Source organism: Castor canadensis, chromosome 5 (assembly GCF_047511655.1).
Source record: "Castor canadensis chromosome 5, mCasCan1.hap1v2, whole genome shotgun sequence".
In the NCBI taxonomy this organism is placed as follows: Eukaryota; Metazoa; Chordata; class Mammalia; order Rodentia; family Castoridae; genus Castor; species Castor canadensis.
Window position 1 is genome coordinate 176918315 of NC_133390.1, and position 18676 is coordinate 176936990.

At 51.0% G+C, this 18676-nt stretch overlaps 1 protein-coding gene across 1 annotated transcript; it reads left to right on the plus strand.

Moving 5' to 3' along the window:
• The first annotated feature begins 849 nt into the window (after positions 1-849).
• Pck1 (phosphoenolpyruvate carboxykinase 1) lies at positions 850-6265 on the plus strand. Its single transcript, XM_020152656.2, has 10 exons — positions 850-998; positions 1160-1419; positions 1813-1994; positions 2506-2709; positions 2830-3017; positions 3452-3614; positions 4011-4235; positions 4353-4484; positions 4986-5081; positions 5255-6265. Exons 2-10 carry the CDS (start codon positions 1196-1198, stop codon positions 5707-5709), a joined length of 1869 nt encoding a protein of 622 aa, XP_020008245.2. The 5' UTR covers positions 850-998; positions 1160-1195; the 3' UTR covers positions 5710-6265.
• Positions 6266-18676: the final 12411 nt, after the last annotated feature.

Below are 18676 nucleotides of genomic sequence, written 5' to 3' on the forward strand. Positions count from 1 at the left end.
TGCAAAGGAAGTGAAAAGGGTCTAGGTGGCTCTAGGGCCACCCTACAGCTGTGTCTAGCCTACAACTTCTTGGGGGACACGTGGAAGTTTCCAGAAGAGGTAGTGGTACTCCAGAGCCCAGCTTGCTTGTGTTCGTATCCCCTCTCTGGCTCCCACCAGCCAGCAGTCACAACTTGATCTGCATGCCTCAGTTCCCTAGTCTGAACGTAGTGCTGCTTGTGGCTCTACCCTACACAGTGGCACTGAGCCAGCCGAACAGGGATCAGTATGCATGCATTCAGTGTCTGCTCTGTGCTGGACGCTGTAGATGTACATGAGTGACAAAAGCAGAAATCCTGCCTTGTGGGGTTTAAATGTGGGGGAGCCCAGCATATACAATAGGCACTCAGTTAGCTCAGACATCGCCAACCTTTGCCAGCGAGGCGCCCATTCACAGAGTCATGGTGTATTCTCATGAACCTTGACCGTGGGGCGACACCTCACAGCTGTACTGTTTTGACAACCATCAGCCATTGGCACATAAAATGTGCTGCCAGCAACATTTGAAGTCCAGGAGCTGCTCTTGTCAGCCTTGTCCTTGACCTCCACCCCCACCCACCACTCAAGGAAAGGGTGTGTGTTTTGCATCAGCAGTGAACGGGGTCAAAGTTTAGTCAATCAAAAGTTGTGTAAAGACTCACTATGGCTGATCTAGAGGCCAGAGGTCTCCCAACATTCATTAACAACTGTCTGCTCAACCATTATCTCCCTGGGGTTTATTGTGGTGTGTTGGTCCAAAACAACCTTGACCATGGCTGTGATCCAGAGACCTGCCCCTGACGTCAGGGGCGAGCCTCCCCCGTGCAGCAGAGGGGCAGGGCCATCTTTCCACACCATATTTAAAGCCAAGAGGTTCCGCCACCCAGCACGACCTTCCCACTGGGTACACGCCCCCAGCAGCAGGCAGAACCGGCAAGGCGTCCTTGGATCTCTGCGCCAAACGCTCCAAAGGAAGAAAGGTCAGTAGTCCCTTTGATTCCTGAAATCACAAATACAACATAACCTCACTTTCTTTTTCCTCAGCAGTAACTCTGGCCGTGTGCAACCCAAACAAAGTCAGAATGTGCTGGAAGGCATCTGTGTGCACTCTTGTTCAGGAAGCCTGTGTTTTCTGGTTCAGGTGACGTCAGCCTCCGTGCCCCACAGCACCACAGAAATGCCTCCTCAGCTGCATAACCGTGTGGACCTCTCATCCAAAGTTGTCCAGGGCACCCTGGACAGCCTGCCCCAGGCAGTGAGGGCGTTTGTAGAGAGCAACGCCCAGCTGTGCGAGCCGGAGCACATCCACATCTGTGATGGCTCTGAGGAGGAGAACAGACGGCTGCTGAACTGCATGCAGGAGGAGGGTCTCATCAGGAAGCTGAGGAAGTACGACAACTGGTGAGTCCCGGTGCTCCTGCTCTGTCCCCTCCTTGGTGTTGGTGGGAAGAGGTGAATGAACAGCCTTGGGGGTTGTGAACATCCTCAAAACTTAATGCAACTGTCAGAACCCTGGCGATTCCATGGTGTTAGCAGAGCCGCCCAAGCCCTAAGCAAGACTCCGGAACCTGGATTCCTAACAACATAGCCCCTGGCCTGCAGGACCAGCTCGGAGTAAGCTGGACCCTAAGCTCAAAGTCTGCAGATGTTGTGTACTAGTTGCTTTGCCTTTAACATTTAGGGGACATTGCCAAAGTGCTCGGTGTCCTGCTAGGCTGGGAAAGAACACAAGGATAGGTAAGCCTGCCAGTCCCTAATGATGCTTGGCTGAAGGGCATCCTGTGATTTTTGCAGCTGGTTGGCTCTCACCGACCCCAGGGATGTGGCCAGGATCGAAAGCAAGACGGTTATCATTACCCAAGAGCAAAGAGACACAGTGCCCATCCCCAAAACCGGCCTCAGCCAGCTGGGTCGCTGGATGTCAGAAGAGGACTTTGAGAAAGCATTCAATGCCAGGTTCCCAGGTTGCATGAAAGGTGAGGGTGACAGTCGCTTGTTGGGGCTGTCCCCATGGTCGCTGTAGTAGTAAGGAAACTCCTGTGGCCTCAGGTTTTTTCAGTTCCATGTGTGAAGACGTGCACCCTTATTCTGTTTAGCATACAGTTGCACACTTCTGAAAACTAATTCACTTTCCAGCAGATTCTTCTAAAGCATGAGGCTGGTAGCTGACAGGGTCTGATGTCATTTGTGGGAGATGTGACTATTTTTTTTTTTTGGCAGTACTGGGGCTTGAACCCAGGGCCTATAACTTGAGCCACTCCACCAGCCCTTATTTTGTAATGGGTTTTTTTGAGATAGGGTTTCACAAACTATTCGCCCAGGCTGGTTTCAAACCGCAATCCTACTGATCTCTGCCTCCTGAGTAGCTGGGATTACAGGTGTGAGCCACCAGTGCTGGCAGATGTGATTTCCATAGGGAAATGATGCTAGTTCCATTTGCCAGCCAAGGTCATTTCTCACTGTCGCCACTTACTTCCACCTCCACAGGTCGTACCATGTATGTAATCCCATTCAGCATGGGGCCTCTGGGCTCCCCTCTGTCCAAGATCGGGATTGAGCTGACTGACTCGCCCTATGTGGTAGTCAGCATGCGGATTATGACTCGGATGGGCGCGGCCGTGCTGGAGGCCCTGGGCGACGCGGAGTTCACCAAGTGTCTGCACTCCGTGGGGTGCCCTCTGCCTTTAAGAAGTAAGCGTATTATTTCAAAAGCCAGACGTTCATGAAACAGTAAGCTGGACGCTAAGCTTCGGGCTTGTGCCCAGGAATCCCTGAGCAGGGACACTCATGTGGCCGGGTGCTTGTTCACAGAGCCTTTGGTCAACAATTGGGCTTGCAATCCTGAGCTGACACTGATCGCCCACCTGCCCGACCGCAGAGAGATCGTCTCCTTCGGAAGTGGGTATGGTGGCAACTCACTGCTGGGGAAGAAATGCTTTGCCCTCAGGATAGCCAGCCGGCTGGCCAAGGAGGAAGGGTGGCTGGCAGAGCACATGCTGGTGAGTATGAGGGACGCCCTGCACTGCAAGGGCCCGTGGGCCGCAGGTCCAGCCACGCTGTGGTTCCCGTGCAGACAGGGAAATCCCATTGCTAAGTACAAATGACCCAGTATACATCCCCTTTGAAAGACCTCAAATGCAGTGGGACCAGAGCTCCTGGACTTCCTTTGTCCTATTTGAAGAAACAGACCTTGAGGGTATAGGTTTCTAGAATTTGTAGGTGAATTCGACATTCCTGTAGGCAGAAAAAACTACAGATCCCTTCCCTTCCATTCCCTTCTCTTCCTTCCTCTTTCTATTAAAAATTCAATCCCTTTCTCTTCCTCTCTTTTTATTATTGGTGCATGTTAATTACAGAGTAATGGGTTTCATTGTGATGACTTCATAAATGCGTAGAAGGGACAAAGATGGCAATGAAGACCTTATCTCCACAGGTCCTGGGGATAACCAACCCTGCGGGGGAAAAGAAGTACCTAGCAGCTGCGTTCCCCAGCGCCTGTGGGAAGACCAACCTGGCCATGATGAACCCCACCCTCCCCGGGTGGAAGATAGAGTGTGTGGGCGACGACATTGCCTGGATGAAGTTCGACAGCCAAGGTGACTCTATAGTCCCCAGTGGTGATGATAGTTGGACTCCTGTGACCTGGTGACCTTCAAGCTTGCCACATTCTCCTAAATCCACAGTGCCAGGTGTTTAATTGCATTGGGTCCAGAGCTGGCAAAGCCTTAGAAATGTATATTCTGTAGGCTTTCTGTAAGTCCTCTGGATGGAAATAGGGCTATGTGTCATTGTTAAAATAGTATTGGTGGACCACGGAAGAGGAACAGAGACTTGCAGAAGTCTACAGTGCTTGGATAAAATCAAGCTGGATGTGTAGCCTAGGGAAGAGGGAAAGGTTTGAGGTTTTGGTGCAAATGCCAGCCCTGCATGACAAGAACACACTGTGCTGTGCTTGGTGTTCATTGCTCTTTCTCTGCTTTGCCACCTTCCAGGTAACTTGAGAGCTATCAATCCAGAAAATGGTTTCTTTGGGGTTGCTCCTGGCACTTCTGTGAAGACTAACCCCAACGCCATCAAGACCATCCTGAAGAACACCATCTTCACCAATGTGGCTGAGACCAGTGATGGGGGTGTCTACTGGGAAGGCATTGATGAGCCACTGGCTTCAGGCATCACCATCACGTCCTGGAAAAACAAGGAGTGGAGCCCACAGGACAGTGAGTTCCCTTCAGAGGCCAGGTGCTCAGGGCTGCAGGTCTCTCTTGTTTGAGCCAGACACTAAGGGCGTCTCTCTCTCTCTCTCTCTCTCTCTCTCTCTCTCTCTCTCTCTGTAGGGGAACCCTGTGCCCACCCCAACTCACGGTTCTGCACCCCTGCCAGCCAGTGCCCCATCATCGACCCCGCCTGGGAGTCTCCGGAAGGTGTGCCCATAGAGGGGATCATTTTTGGAGGCCGCCGACCCACTGGTAAGGCTCTTTTCCATTCAGGGTGGGAGTGCAGGTTGGGGCAGCCCAAGGACTCTGGTGAAATCTCTTTTTCTATCACCTAATCAGAGGGTACCAAAGACCTTTCTTTCCCCAAATCTAGAGCAGCAGGCAAGCTCAAATGTAGAAGCAACCTTGATTCTGGTCATCTGCGGCCTTTCTGGGTCTGGGATCTAAAAGAGCTGGATCCAGTTTTATCATTCACTCTGGGGCTCTGGTGGTGTAACTTTGACTCCTCAGTTTTCTGCATGTTAGCTTTGCAAAGGCAAAATTAGCTCAAATGAAAAGATGCTTCCAGCCAGGTGTGGAAGCCATGTCTGTAATCCCAGCAGTCTAGAGGCAGAGGTGGGAGGATTTGTGCTATGTGGAGACCCTGTTTCACAAAACAAACAAACAATGCTGCTTGGCTGTGTCTTTTCACACAAACAGTAGTCCTAGAGTCTCAATGTCAAAGCCTTAGTAGAACTTTCTTTTTCGCTAAAGGTGTGCCTCTGGTCTATGAAGCCCTCAGCTGGCAGCACGGGGTTCTTGTGGGGGCAGCCATGAGATCAGAGGCCACGGCGGCTGCAGAACACAAGGGTAAGTCAAGGTCAGAACCCAACACCACAAGGAAGGGTGGTTAGAGCCTTCCCCTCTCTGTCTCTCTGCATCTGTTTTGGTGGGGGAGAGAGACCCGCACATGCTTAAGTCAACTTTGACATCCTTGCCTTTGACTGATGATGTACCAAAGCATCCCCCCTTCTACTCAACAGGTAAAGTCATCATGCATGACCCCTTTGCTATGCGGCCCTTCTTTGGCTACAACTTTGGCAAATACCTGACCCACTGGCTAAGCATGGCCCACCGCCCAGCAGCCAAGCTGCCCAAGATCTTCCATGTCAACTGGTTCCGGAAGGACAAGGAAGGCAAATTCCTCTGGCCAGGCTTTGGAGAGAACTGCCGGGTCCTGGAATGGATGTTCAACCGGATCAACGGGGAAGACAGTGCCAAGCTCACGCCCATCGGGTACATCCCCAAGGGGGAGGCCCTGAATCTGAAGGGCCTGGGGAATATCAACATGGAGGAACTCTTCAGCATCAGCAAGGAGTTCTGGGAGAAGGAAGTGGAAGACATAGAGAAGTATCTAGAAGATCAAGTGAATGCTGACCTCCCCTATGAGATCGAAAGAGAGGTCCTTGCCCTGAAGCAAAGAATTAGCCAGATCTAATCAGAAGAGGACTTCCTTTCCAAGACACAGGAGGCACTCGGAAAAAGAGATGGTGCATCTTCCCAAATCGCCACGATAATGACCACACTGCTGAACTGATCAGAAGGCACACTGTAATTGTTCAGATGAGAACCACAGAGAACAGTCTAGTCACTAGAGATCAGGAGGGGAAATCTTAGCATGTCTCAATGCATCGTTGGCTCAACTTGAAGGTCATGTAGGCATTTGTTTAGTTCTTCAGTTTCCTCACTTTAGCTGTCAGATAGCTAGATTGCACAGAAAAAAGATACTTGACCTGTACATATGTGTGTGTTCCATGTACTTGTGTGTATGTGTCTGTCTGTACTGTCTTCAGGAGTATATTTAACACCTATGGGAAAATCTCGGGCAAGATTACCTACTAGTTGTTACTACAAAGAAATGTTGCTTTATTACTAATATGTGTGTTTAAATTATTTTTATACAACACAAGTTCCTTACTTTTACACAGTTACAAGTGTTCTTTCCACTTCTGAGAAAAAAATAATAAAAGTTGCGAAAGAAACTTTTATAGAAAGGATGGATTTGATTTGCTTGACTTCTCTTATTTGAACCACCCAAATGAGAGCTCCGATTAAACACTAAATGATTCAAATCCAGCCCCAGCCCCAAGAAGGTGGGGACATGCAGAATTGCCCTTGAGAAGGGGGCGAGTTGGTCTGGGCTGGTGGAAGGAGCCAGTGGGGAGGAGGAACAGAGAGGATGGAGAAAGCCCTGGGGACTGGGCTGTGCTTCCTGGTTGCTGTAATCACTGCCGCCACTAGCTGGCACTCGTTAACAAGTCTACAGACCTGAGTGGCCATGTTTGCAGAGCTGGGCGGGAGTGTTTACTATGTGCTTTTGTACAAAAATTAGGGTCTAGGGGTTCAGCTGTCCCTTGAGAACTGCATTGTGTCACAGGCTGTCCCTTCTGCTCTTTTTTTTTAGCAAGACTATGCACAGTGTGGATGGTGAGAAGAAAAACATTTTTTTTTTTTTGTGGGACTGGGGTTTGAACTCAGGGCTTCATGTTTGGAAAGCAGGCACTCTATGAGCCACATCTCCAGTTATAAGGGAAGCATTCTTTAGAAGTAAAAGCTAATGGGAGTTTTGCTGTGCGAGCATTAATTGAGCTCCTTCTGTATTCCAAGCATTGGGACTGCACAATGGGCTTCCTGAGAAGGGAGGTGGCGGAGATTGGCCCCAGATTGGCCTCTGTTCTCCTCTGCTCCCCTACTTACTGGCTGTTGAAGAACAGTTCAACTAAACCATAAACCTGTATCATACGCTTGTCCTGCTTAGATAAGCAAGCACTACTTCCCTCTTGTCATGTTTTCCTTTCTGGGCCAGGCTGTGAAATTGCTTTGCCCTCCACCACACCCTAGTGAGCAGGCTGTTCCCACTCTAACCGGACACACCAGACTTTCTCCCCTCTGTACCTTGCAGACTCCCTCTGCCCCTCTGCAACTGCTCCTTGCAAGGGATCCACATGGAAAGTGTAGCCAAGATTATCCCAGTTTTACGGTGGGGAAACTGAGGCATCCACCAGTGCTGGATAATAGGCGTGTTTCATTCCCCTTTAAGGGACATAGGGTCAGAGCCAACTTCTCAGACAAATGGCACTTTGTATGACCAAAACCACTGATGGCGAAACCACTTAATAGAGTTAAATGCGGTCCGTGGTCTTTAGTTAAATCAGTGGCTTTCAAATTCTGTTCCCAGCCTGCCACAGAACACCCTGTTGACATTCTCTGTCTCCAACGCCCATGCCTGAAGGTGCCAAGGGAGGAGGCAGTCTACCTGGGGCTGGGGCGGGAGCTGGGGACCCAGGCTACCCAGCCTCTATTTCTCTATTCCCTGGTGGACTTACGGGAGAGTAGTCAATCAGGAATTCTGGGAGCATCCCTTTTCCTTGTGTAACAATCTCTTCCCTTCTCCCCCCTACCCCAGGGAGTCCCTTCCCCCTTCTCAAAGACTTTAGCAAAAGATCCTGCATTTGGAGCCAGTAATGGTACCACTAAGAAATGTGTCCTAAGTGAAAAAATCATGGCTGAAGCCAAAGATTTAGTTGTAAGGCTGCTTTTTATGAGGTTATTATGACCTCAAACTCGGAACCAACCGAAATGCTCAACTGTAGAGACTCACTTAAAGAAATTGCAGCTGACCCAGAATTGTCACCAAGGCAACGGTTTACAGGACTCTGCAGAAGATTGGTTGAATGACATAAAAGTGAAGACAAAAGTGGGGCGGACAGAGGAGCATCTATGCCCAGAAGACCCTCTGAGAGTGACAAAAGGGTACAGGTCATGCCTCTCACCTCTTTTGGGCGTCTGGAGCCTGGGTTGGTGGGGACGACATTGTATTTTCACCATCTTCTTCAGGCCCATAAATACTGCTGCTGTAGGGCCTACTCACTGCCAGACATGATGGAGGACAGAGGAGAGAAGAGGAGAGAAAGCAGGTCAGCATATGTTGACTTGTCAGATCCAGGGTGAGGATAAGGGGGTACGCACTGAGACCCGGCACTCCTAGTAAGCCTGATGTCCACGTGGGAGCCTGAGGTTGTAACATACCCCACACAGGAGGTGGCGAGCCACTGCCACTGCCCTTGCCCCCATGTCTATCCCAGGCTGTCCTGGGTCTCAGACATTCCTACACAGCAAAGGGCCCGACTTGGGCTCCGAAATCTCTGAGTGGCCATCACCTCCTCTGATGGATGCTTTGAACATGACTCCTGTCATCCCTGCTCATGCCTTGCAGCAACACAAGCTCTCCCCAGAACCCTGCTGCAAACTGGGAGCTTGGTTGGGGGGCAGGGGATGCCTTTGAGTTGAGAAAACTCCAGGCCAGCTGACTCTGTACCCCTGGAAGGGGACAAAGTTTCTTCTACAGGGAGAAATGGGGGCTTCTGACCCTGCTTGCACAGGAAGGTCAGCACAGGGGAGCACTGGGGCAGAGGGCCAGACATGGGCACTTAAGGACCCTTCAGAAGAACCGTGCAGATCACAGGAAGAGAGGCTGGCAAGATCGATGTGGGTCTGAGTTTTAGAACTGTTTCCACGCACCATGTTCTCTCAGCCACCTGGGCCTAGACAGCATCAGGACAAAGCTCAGAGGTTTCTCTCTGTGCAGAGCAGGGACTTGGGGCTGTCGCAGAGGAGCAGAGGACATCATTGTGCTCACAGTAGCACCAGAGTGGGGCCAGGAACACATTTGCCTCGCTGGCTGACACCTACCAGTGCCTTTGCTTTAACCTTCTCCCTGGAGGGGTTGGGGTGGGGGCTCGGCCCACGCAGCCTGGGTCGCCGCAGACCAGACCAGCTGCGAGCCCCTTGGTAATGGGATGTGTAAGTGTGTGTGTTTGCCTGAATGGCAGAGCTCTCCTCCAGGCAAAGCAATTTACAGCAAAATATGCCGTAAATATTTGTTCAGCCCAGGAAAATGACTTTAATTGCATAATTAAACTTGATGTAGACTCAGCTTCCGGACAAAAACGATGGGGAGAAGCACGGAGCCGCAGCTGTCTCTCGGAGTTTGTTGACAGGAGGTGTCGATTGCTGTTTGCAGACCTTGCTGCAGGTCTCCCTTCACAGGGCACGAGGACAAAGGGAGGAGGGAGGAGAGAGGGTGGGAGAGAGGAGGGGCAGAGAAGGTACGCAATCCTGACAGTGAGGGATGAACAGACCCTCAGGACAGGTAGGACTTGGCTCTGTTTGCCAAGTGTCTCACGCACATTCCGCCTTCCACAGACCATGGTGACCTGAGCAAATAATCAGTTCACTTCAGTGGAAAAATGTTGATAGACTGAAATAATTTGCTTGAAATAAAAAGAGCATCAACTGAAAACCAAAGCCCAGCTTTCTTTGCTAAAGTAACCCACCTGAACACCATCCTAAGTGAAGAAGAGGACCGCAAAGGATATGTGTGCTGTTATGGCGTTTATGTGAAATGTCCAGACAGGAAAGTCTACAGAGACAGAATGCAGGCCAGATGTTGCCAGGGGCTGAGCAGGAGGCCATAGGGGAGAAAGGGGTGCCAACGGGTGCAGGATTGATTTTGAGGTGACAGAAATGTCCTAAGGTCAGATTGTGGTGATGTTTTCACAATCCTGGGAATAGATTAAAGATCTATTATTATAGATAACATAGATGTATTATGGATTTTTAATGGGTAAACTTTATAATGTTATAAAGTTGTTTACTTGTCTTCCAAGGGGTGAGCTGGAGGCCAGTGTGCACTTGTTGGAAGGGAGGTGAGGCAGGAAGAGGACCTGGAACAAATCGAAAGGGTTCCCAGGAGACTAAATGGGAATGGGCTTGTCATCACATGTTCAAGGTCATTTAATGTGGAGCCAGGGAGCCCCCTGAGGTCATCACCAGTTATCTCCTCAACAGCTAGAAGAAAAACGGAAGCCACAGAGGGAGGAGCCTGCAAAAGTCACTTGGGCAGCAGGCAGTAGAGCTGGGACCACGAGGAGCTGTAGCGTCCAGGTGCTCACCCTGGCCTTGAGTCATGGTCATGATCCCACATAGGTCCTCACTCAGCAGAAGGAAGAACTCTGGAGTCAGGAGACCAGGACCCGCCAATGTCAGGAGACCCAGCCTTGTAGCACCTGAACGAGGGCCTAACCCAGATCACTCATAAGGACTAGGGCTCCAGCACTGGCAGGAGGAACCACCCTCTCCCTGGTGGCAGAAGCTCATGGAATGGAAGAGCTCACTGCAGCCACTGAATTCCTGGTGTATCCTGGGGACAGTCCCTTCCTCTGTGCCTCCAGCTGCACGAGGGCTCTGCCTTGTTCTGGGAAGCCTTTCCTCTGAGAACTGGGAGTGATTTGGCTTTTGAATGAGGGTATAGTGAGCCCAGGTCCAGGCTTGAGGGCAGTGGCCGGGCAGAGCCAGTGGGATGACTTCATTAGGACATGGCAGTTTGATGCTTTGGAATGGCACGCTTGAAACTCCACCTCTGACCACCTTTCACCCACACCTGTCACCCAACTCAATGAAACCATTTGCTCCCCACCTATAGCTGAGTCCTCCCAATTCCTGGATCTGGAAAGGATGGGTGGGAAATAGGAGGCTCAAACTCACGGGCACAGCCCAGGGCCCTTGAGTTTCCATCCTGGTCCAGAGCCTGGTTCATGTACCGCCCACAGAGACAAGGGCAATTGCCAGGCCTGCGTTAATCCTTCTGTCTTCAGGGCATGAGTTCAGCTCCAGGACATAGGGCTAGTTTTTTGTTTTTGGCAGTACTGGGGTTTGAACTTAGAATTTAACACTCACTATTTAAGCCATGCTCCAGCCCCTTTTTTGCTTTAATTTGTTTTTGAGATAGGGTCTCACACTTTTGCCCAGATCCAGCCTTGGACCACCATCCTCCTATACCTCCAGCTGGGATTATTGGCATGTACTACTATGCCTGGCCTGGACTTTGAGAGAAGCCTTTAGCATTTCCTAGGGAGGCAGGAAGAGACATTTTCTGTGGCCTAGAGGCCAGCACTGGGGCTATGTCGCTCTGAGAAGACCTTAGCCACCATGCCAGCTGCCAGATCCTGATGAGGGGCAAATTTCAGGACTAAGTAAAGGAGACCTGGATACTCAGTGGAGGCCAGTCTGGCTTAGTGGGAAATTTTGTGGATACGGGAGCTTGGACTGTCCAGGACTAACTCCAGAGGACAGGTCTGGTCCAGTTGGGGCCTCCTGGGCTGAATCTACCTTCTGGGGTTGTCGTAAAGCCCCCACCCTGTGTCCTGCTGGTTAACAGAACACTGAGGTGAACTCAGGTTTGGCCTCGGTGGGCACGGAGGCTGTGACTGTCTGTTTGAAGCATTGGCAAGGGTTTCATCATCATTAAGGATGGAGACGAGGGAGCCAGGGGCCCTGATGACTCATGTGGCAGCTGCTCCCCCGTTAGGTAAAGTAGAGCTCATGGCCATTAGCTGATAGGAGATGAAATTTACATTTTGAATTAACTCGGATCATCTGAGTGCTTCTTCTCGACCCAGTGAAATTAAACATCCTGTTGGAGGGAGGTGTGGGCAGGAGAGGCAGAGGCTCAGCCGAGCACGCCAGGTTGCCTTTTTCTTTTTCATTTTTTTAAACAGGCTGCAGGCAAAGGGGATGGGAGGACACTGCTGCAAAGTCAGCTCGGAGAGAGGAGATGGGCAGCCAGACGTGCCTCCTGTCTTTGTCCATGGGCCAAACAGCAATAAATCTGCGTGGCAGAATTAAATTCTGATCTGTCCGAGTTCCTCCATTGCATCCTCCCCTAATAATGGTTATTTATTGAGCACTTATTGTGTGCCTGGCACTTAGCTTAGAACTTTATAGATAAGGCAGAAGTGAATTTGTCTTCTTGCTCTATCTTCCCCCACCTTCATTACTGCTGGGGAGAGACCAGGATGGGCAAAGGAGAGAAACAAGTGTTTGATGAACAGCAATGAGCAATGCTGAGAACTTTGCTTTGCCTTTGGCTGCAGCACTCAGGGGACTGAGACCCTAAGGCCTCCTGTGACAATGCTGCAGTCCTGTCCCATAGCCTGTGTGTGAGGAGCCCCCTGGAGGAGTGCAATGCACATGTCTTCCCATCCAGCCAGAGTCTTCATGAGTGCTGCTAGGGAGAAGAGACCACAGGGACTGGGCTGGGGATTCAGGGGAACTGGGAAGGTGTTGCATCTTCCTTTGGCCTGTGAGCAGGTCTATGGTCAGCATCTAGCGAGAGAGTCAAAGTCTGGATGTCCTTCTAACTTTGTATAGGGGACCTTCTGTGTCACCCGATTCTCCCGACACCACTTCTGGGTTGGACTCTTACCCTATTGGGTCTTTTTAGCTTCATGGACATATGCACTCCTGGGACCTGTGTTGTAAGTCAAGTTGTCCCAAGTTGCCTGGATTCAGCCTCACCCTCCTCACATCTTGTGTCAAGTTGCTCAGAGGTGGCCAAGCCTCCTTGTTCCTGGCTATGATCCAACAGAAGGGGCATGTCCCCTGGGGTCCCTCCAGCGTGCAGGTGACAGTCACCACCCAACCATGGGAAGCAATGCTAGTAATGGCAGGGTCAACTCTTGCTGCTGTGCACAGGAGCCTGAGCTCAGCAGAGTGCAAAGTTTGTGCTGTCCCCAGCTGCCCTGTGCCCCCCTGCAATGGCACGTGTCCCAGAGCAACTCATCACTTTCCAATGAGTAGTTATTGAACGTCCTCTGACTGCTGGGACTTAGAATCAGCCCAAGTGCTTAGATGAGCTGGTCAAGACTGTCTTTCCTAATGAATGGGTCTCACAGGAGGCCTTGTCCTTTTCCCAGGGTCACTGAAAAACTTCAAGCCTCAAAGTATCAGGAGCAATATTTCCTGTGGGTAAGAATCCTCAGATTCCTTTTGCTGCCATATTTAGAACTGCCTGGTGGTCAGCCTCCTAATCCCACCCCCTAGATTTTGCAATTCTGCCTGAGCAGCTGGGAGAAGGTTTATTTGTGTTACAACTTGTCTGTGCATCCACCTATCTACCCACTAATCTGTCCATCCATCCACCCATCCACCCATCCACCCACCCACCCATCCATCCATCCATCCATCCACTCACCGACTCATCCATCCACCTACGCATATGCCCTCCCATCTACCTATCTATCCACCCTCCCAACCAACCATCAATCCATCCATCCAACCATCCAATTAGCCATTAATTCAGCCTTTTACCCTTCTATTTACTTATCCATGTTTGCATCTTCCAACCAACCATCTATGACTCCATACCCTACATCCATCTGTCCGTTCATCCAATCATCGTGAGCCTCCAGTATCACTTGCTGTTCTCCACTCCATCAACCAATCATAAACCTGAATCCACTTTCAATCCAGTTTTCCATCTTCTCACTAAGGTAAGAACTAACACAGCCTGGCTTCCCCATGTTCCTTCAGGACACCAATAACCCCTAAAGTGACAGAGCAGCCAATCGGAGGGAAGCTCCTCAGAGAAAATAGTCTTTGAGTAGCCCCAATAGAAGGACATGAAAAGTCGAGCTCCAAAGGAAAAGTGTAGGAATTGCAGAGCCTGAGTGAGGTCAGGGTAGATTGTGGTAGAGTATGGTTGAGAATGGACTAGGGTGAGTAGATGTGGAGGCGCTGTGTAGATGGTTAGACTTTTAACGAATGGGGATGTGGTTGGATCCAATCAAAGAATATGGGAACAGGAGAAGGGTAGTGTGCCTGTCCCCTGGGCTGGGGCAGATTTTGAAAACTCAGGCCATGTAACAGAGCTGGGATTGACTGCATTAGGCAGGGAGAGTAAACTTGAAGGTGTGTGAATGCCAGTGATAGCAACCTTGTCTAGGAGGAGCCCCTGTAGGTGTGTGCCATGTGCTTGGAGTGGCCCAGGCTACCTGGCTGTCCCATGTCCCATCAAGAACTTATGGCCGGAACTCTAGCCATTATGGAACTTGAACAACCTCAAGCCAAAAGCCAGGCTGTTGTCAGGAGTATGACTGATGGTTTGAAGCAGGAAAAGTCTCTCCCTGGTCATTTCATAATGGCCATTTTGGAAGGAAGAGGCTGAGGAAACCAAACGACTTGCCAGCATCTTGTCCGGTGTAAGAGAGCGAGGTCTTTGATGGTTCCAGGCATAAGTGCTGGCCTGCTGTTAGGCAAAAATACAGCATCTGAGAAGTTCCAAGTTAATTTTCAGGGAGGAAATTAGATGAGAAGTGGCTTTTAAAACACAGAGAATCTTGTGTTTAAAAACTTGGTTGCCAGGGAAACTCTCTCCAGTACTTCCTTGCCACTGCGTTATAAATTAAGCCCTAACTGAAGGGTAATTAAGGTAATTGGTAGAGCTGCAGAGAGATGGTGGCAAGGCAGCTGGGGAAGAGGCCCAGTCTTCAGGGCACACCCCCGTTACTGCCTGGGGGGGCTTGAGGGCCCCTCTGGAGGGGGAGCAAAGCAATAAACAGCTGCTCACCATGCTTGGTGAAAGGCTAGGGCATTGCTGGGAGGTAATGCTAAATGTCAGGCAGCTGCCCCACTGGAGTCCAGGAGGTGAAAGCTGCTCAAGTCAGTAATGAGCAGATTGTGAGGGCTGTGTGCTTGGCCCCCTGTGGCCTGGCTAATGTATGCAGGAGCTGAAGCAATTGTTATCTGCCACCTTTGGGAAGGAGGCAATTTAGCATTTAGTCTGTGGTTCCAGCCATCCGGCAATCCACCTGTCCATTCATCCATCTCTCTGTCTTTTCATTCACCTAATTGTCCATCTGAACATCCATCCACCCACCTTCTACTCACCTGATGGACCAGCTATGTAGTCATTTATTTATTCATTCACTCATCCATCTATCTGTCTGCACAGTCATCACTTACCCCTCCCAGTCTCTCTCTGTCTCACACACACACACACACACACACACACACATACTCACACACTCACACGCACATACAGTTGAGCTGATAGGCATGTAGATGGATGAAAGGATGTTTAGATGCTTAATAGGAAAGATGGATGAATGGATGGATAGATGGATGAATAGTGGATGATTGCACAACTCTGTCCATCTCTCCATCTACTCCCATTTACCTATATAGGCATCCACTCACTTACACATCCATCCATCCATCCATCTATCCATCCATCCACCATCCATCCATCATCCACCCATCCATCCACCATCCATCCAATATCCACTCATCCATCCATCCATCCAACATCCACTCATCCATCCATCCACACATTCATCCAATATCCACTCATCCATCCATTCATCCATCATCCATCCATCCATCTATCTATCCATCAAGGCAGTGAGACTTACTGAGCACTGACCATCATTATAATAATGGCTTTCACTTTCTTAAGAGTGCCTGATATGCAGAGAACTTTCTAGCTACTCTCTTTACTTCTGCCCTCAACATTGTCACTTGGATGTTATACTATCTTTTTTCTATACATGAGGCCATGGAGGAGTTCTTATAGGTAGTAAGGAGAAGAGGTTGGATTTGAACACTTGTCTCTAGCCTGGGTGCAAATTCCTAGAAAGAGAGGGCATGGTAGGTTTCACCATTGCCAATCTCTTGGTGTTTTATCCCAAAGAGCAAGACTCAAAGTGGATGGAGAAAGACAGCATGGATAAATTACCCAAAAGGAAACTACTCTCCTAGCTCCAGGGCGCTGACTCTCTCAGATGCCTTGACTTTGACCTCCTGCCCCAGTGCACCTGCGCCAGTCCCACCCACCCAGGTCTGGCCCTTTCCCTTCCCCCAGGGTAAACACTGCCAGCGTGGTCAGCAACTGGTGAAAGTCCACGCACGGGTCAAGAACCTCATGCTGTTCCCAGAAGCTGGGATCTCATCCATCCCCCATGACTTTTGGCCTGCTTCCTCTGCCCCCTTTTAGGAACTGCCCGTCCTAACTTCTCTACCCTTCACCTCACTCCAAGGTCTCCCATTGCTGAGAACAGGCTAGAGACTGATAGACAGAGAGAGGGGTCTGCCTGCTGAGCCTCTCAGCATAAAGTGCCTCTTTATGGTCAAGACCAGCCACATCCCAGCAGAGCCTGGGACTTGCTCACTGCTCTCAATTTGTGGAAGAGGAGACTAAGGTTCATGGTGGCGAGGTGGCTCTCCCCAGGTCACTCAGCGAGTTCTAAGAGCAGATCTTGAGGCTTGATACCACCATCCAGTGGCTGATCCAGAGGGCAGTGGGTGTTGGGGAGAGTGTGTGGGGTCTGTTCTCAGACAGCCACTTCTGAGCTGTGTGACCTGAGTGAGTCACTTAATCTCTCTGTGCCTCAGCTTCCTCTTCTGCACAAGGGAATAATAGGATCAACTCATAGTGTTGAGAGGGCTCAAAGAAGGGGTGCACACTCCAAAGTTACTCTCTCCATGCATAGTCAGTGCTCAGAAGGTGGAAATGACCTCCTTTGTGGCTAGGAGTTCTGCACCAAAAAGTCTGTGCTGTTGAGTGGGGGCTGAGCGCTGTGGCTGCACAAGGCAGAAGGTCAGACAGCCAGGGAGGATCAATATGCTGTCATTTGGAAGGGCACAACGGAGGCCAGCAGCTGTGACCACTGGAGCATACTGCAGTCCTGGGAGAGGCTGCCATTTTGCAGAGGGCGTGGTGGGCACAGGACTAATGTGTGTATGGGTCCCCTTGGGAAGGGGACAGGTGCTCTGAGCTTTTGGGAATCATAAAGGCTGAGGAGCAATGTTAAGTGAAGAACTGGGAGCCAGAGTTCTTTCATTATCCCCCAGGGGTCCACCATGTTGCCCAGGGCCAAAAGAGGGCACTGACTCTCCTGAGAGCTCTACAAGCCCCTAGTCTGCCCTGTGAGGCTGCCAGAACCCCAGGGTCCTACTGCCAGGGTTCAGTGGACCTAAGCAACTGGTCAAGGCCACAGGGATGCTGAGGGCGAAGTGGGATTGGCATCCTAGTGTGTCTGAATCCAGAGGTTCTGCCTCTGCCACCCCTTTTCGTTGCTGCCCTGGACTGTTACAGGTGTGGCCAGCATCCACGGTGGGCTCAGGGTCACTCATCTGCAGCCTTTCCCAGGGCCAGCTCTGTGGTAGGTATGGGGGGGGGGGGCTTGGGCCAGGCAGCTGCAGCCTGGGGTTTGCACAGAAGGTTTCTGCCTGGTCCCTGCATGAGGTTGGCTCGAAAAACACTAGAGCTGCTTTTTGAGCTCAGAACTGAAGCCAGCCAGCAACATCTGCCTCTTGGTGGGTGAAACCCACAACACCTACACCCACAGAATGCTCCCCAGGTGCCACCACCTATGCTGAGCCCCTTCCCACTGTCGCTTGAGAAAGCCCTGGTGACACAGGGTCCTCACTCCAGTGTACTGACGAGAAACAGGGAGGCTTTGCCACGAGACTGGCTGTCTGGCTGTCTCCTTCCTCTAAGCCCCTCCAAGTCCAAGAGTAACAGCAATGGTGACAGAGGCTTCCTGCCGCCCACTGTGTCCTGTGCATCCTGCTTCAGACCCCACCCAGGTAGGCAGCTGGAGGTGGGGCTGTGTACCCCATCAGATGGGGAAACTGAGGCTTGCACTGGGAACAGCAGATCTAAGGGCTCTGGGCTCTTTTGCTTGCTGCAGACAGTGAGAGAGTCATCCAAGGTCACCAGAGCCGCCACCGCAGAGACGACAACAATGTTCTGACTTCTGGTCAGGTTTTCCTTCCATCAGGACGCGCCAAGCGAGGGGAGGGAGGCGAGGCGTGGGGGCCGCCGGGGGCCTCTTTAATTCATGAGTTACTGGCAGAGGCACAATCTCGGGAAGATTGATGACCGGCTGCAGGTACTGGTGGGCGGATTCATAAAGCTGTCTGCAGCGGCCGTAAATCAGATGAATATTCAAGATGCCGCCTCGAAGCAATTCCCCGGCTCTGACAATAACAAGATGAATCGAAGGCGGCACGGTGGCCTCAGAAGCCCTCGGTCCCGGAATGAAACTCGCTCAGAACTTGTACTTCTGCCTGGAAATTTGAGCAGCTGGAGAGGAGGAAGAGGGTGCACTGCAGACCCCAGACCCCGTGCAGACCCTGGGGTAGTGAAACCCCATTTACGAGCAGAATCTCACAGGTCTAAGTGGGGTCTTTGTGCAGCCACCTCCCCAGTCCAGGTCCAGGACATTCCATCGTCACCCCAGAAAGCTCCCTGTGCCTGTCCCTAGCAGCCCCTCCCCGAGTCCAGGCAACCCTTGCTCTTTCTCTCTCTGGAGACAGTGGACTTTAGCAGTGGGCTTGGACCTCCCTGTGTGCTGTGCCATGGCCTGGCCTGAGTGTCCCTAGGCACCGTGAACAGTCCCCTCCTCCATTGCAAGTGCTGTCCTGTTGATGAGTTCTCTCTGTCTTCATGGCCACCTGGCTGTGTCAGGTCATGCCTGTTTGAGAAGCTGCTATGAACTGACCCTGGTCTTTCTGGCACTTTCTCTTGGGTAAATACCTCCCTCCGAGTAGAACTGCTGAGT

What these genes read in the sequence shown, in the direction of transcription:
- Pck1 (XM_020152656.2), top strand. Translation starts at nt 1,196, where the DNA reads ATGCCTCCTCAGCTGCATAACCGTGTGGACCTCTCATCCAAAGTTGTC. An exon ending in GTGCCCTCTGCCTTTAAGAA is followed by an intron (nt 2,710 to 2,829) that starts GTAAGCGTATTA and finishes GCTTGTTCACAG; the next exon opens with AGCCTTTGGTCAACAATTGG. An exon ending in GGCGGCTGCAGAACACAAGG is followed by an intron (nt 5,082 to 5,254) that starts GTAAGTCAAGGT and finishes TCTACTCAACAG; the next exon opens with GTAAAGTCATCATGCATGAC.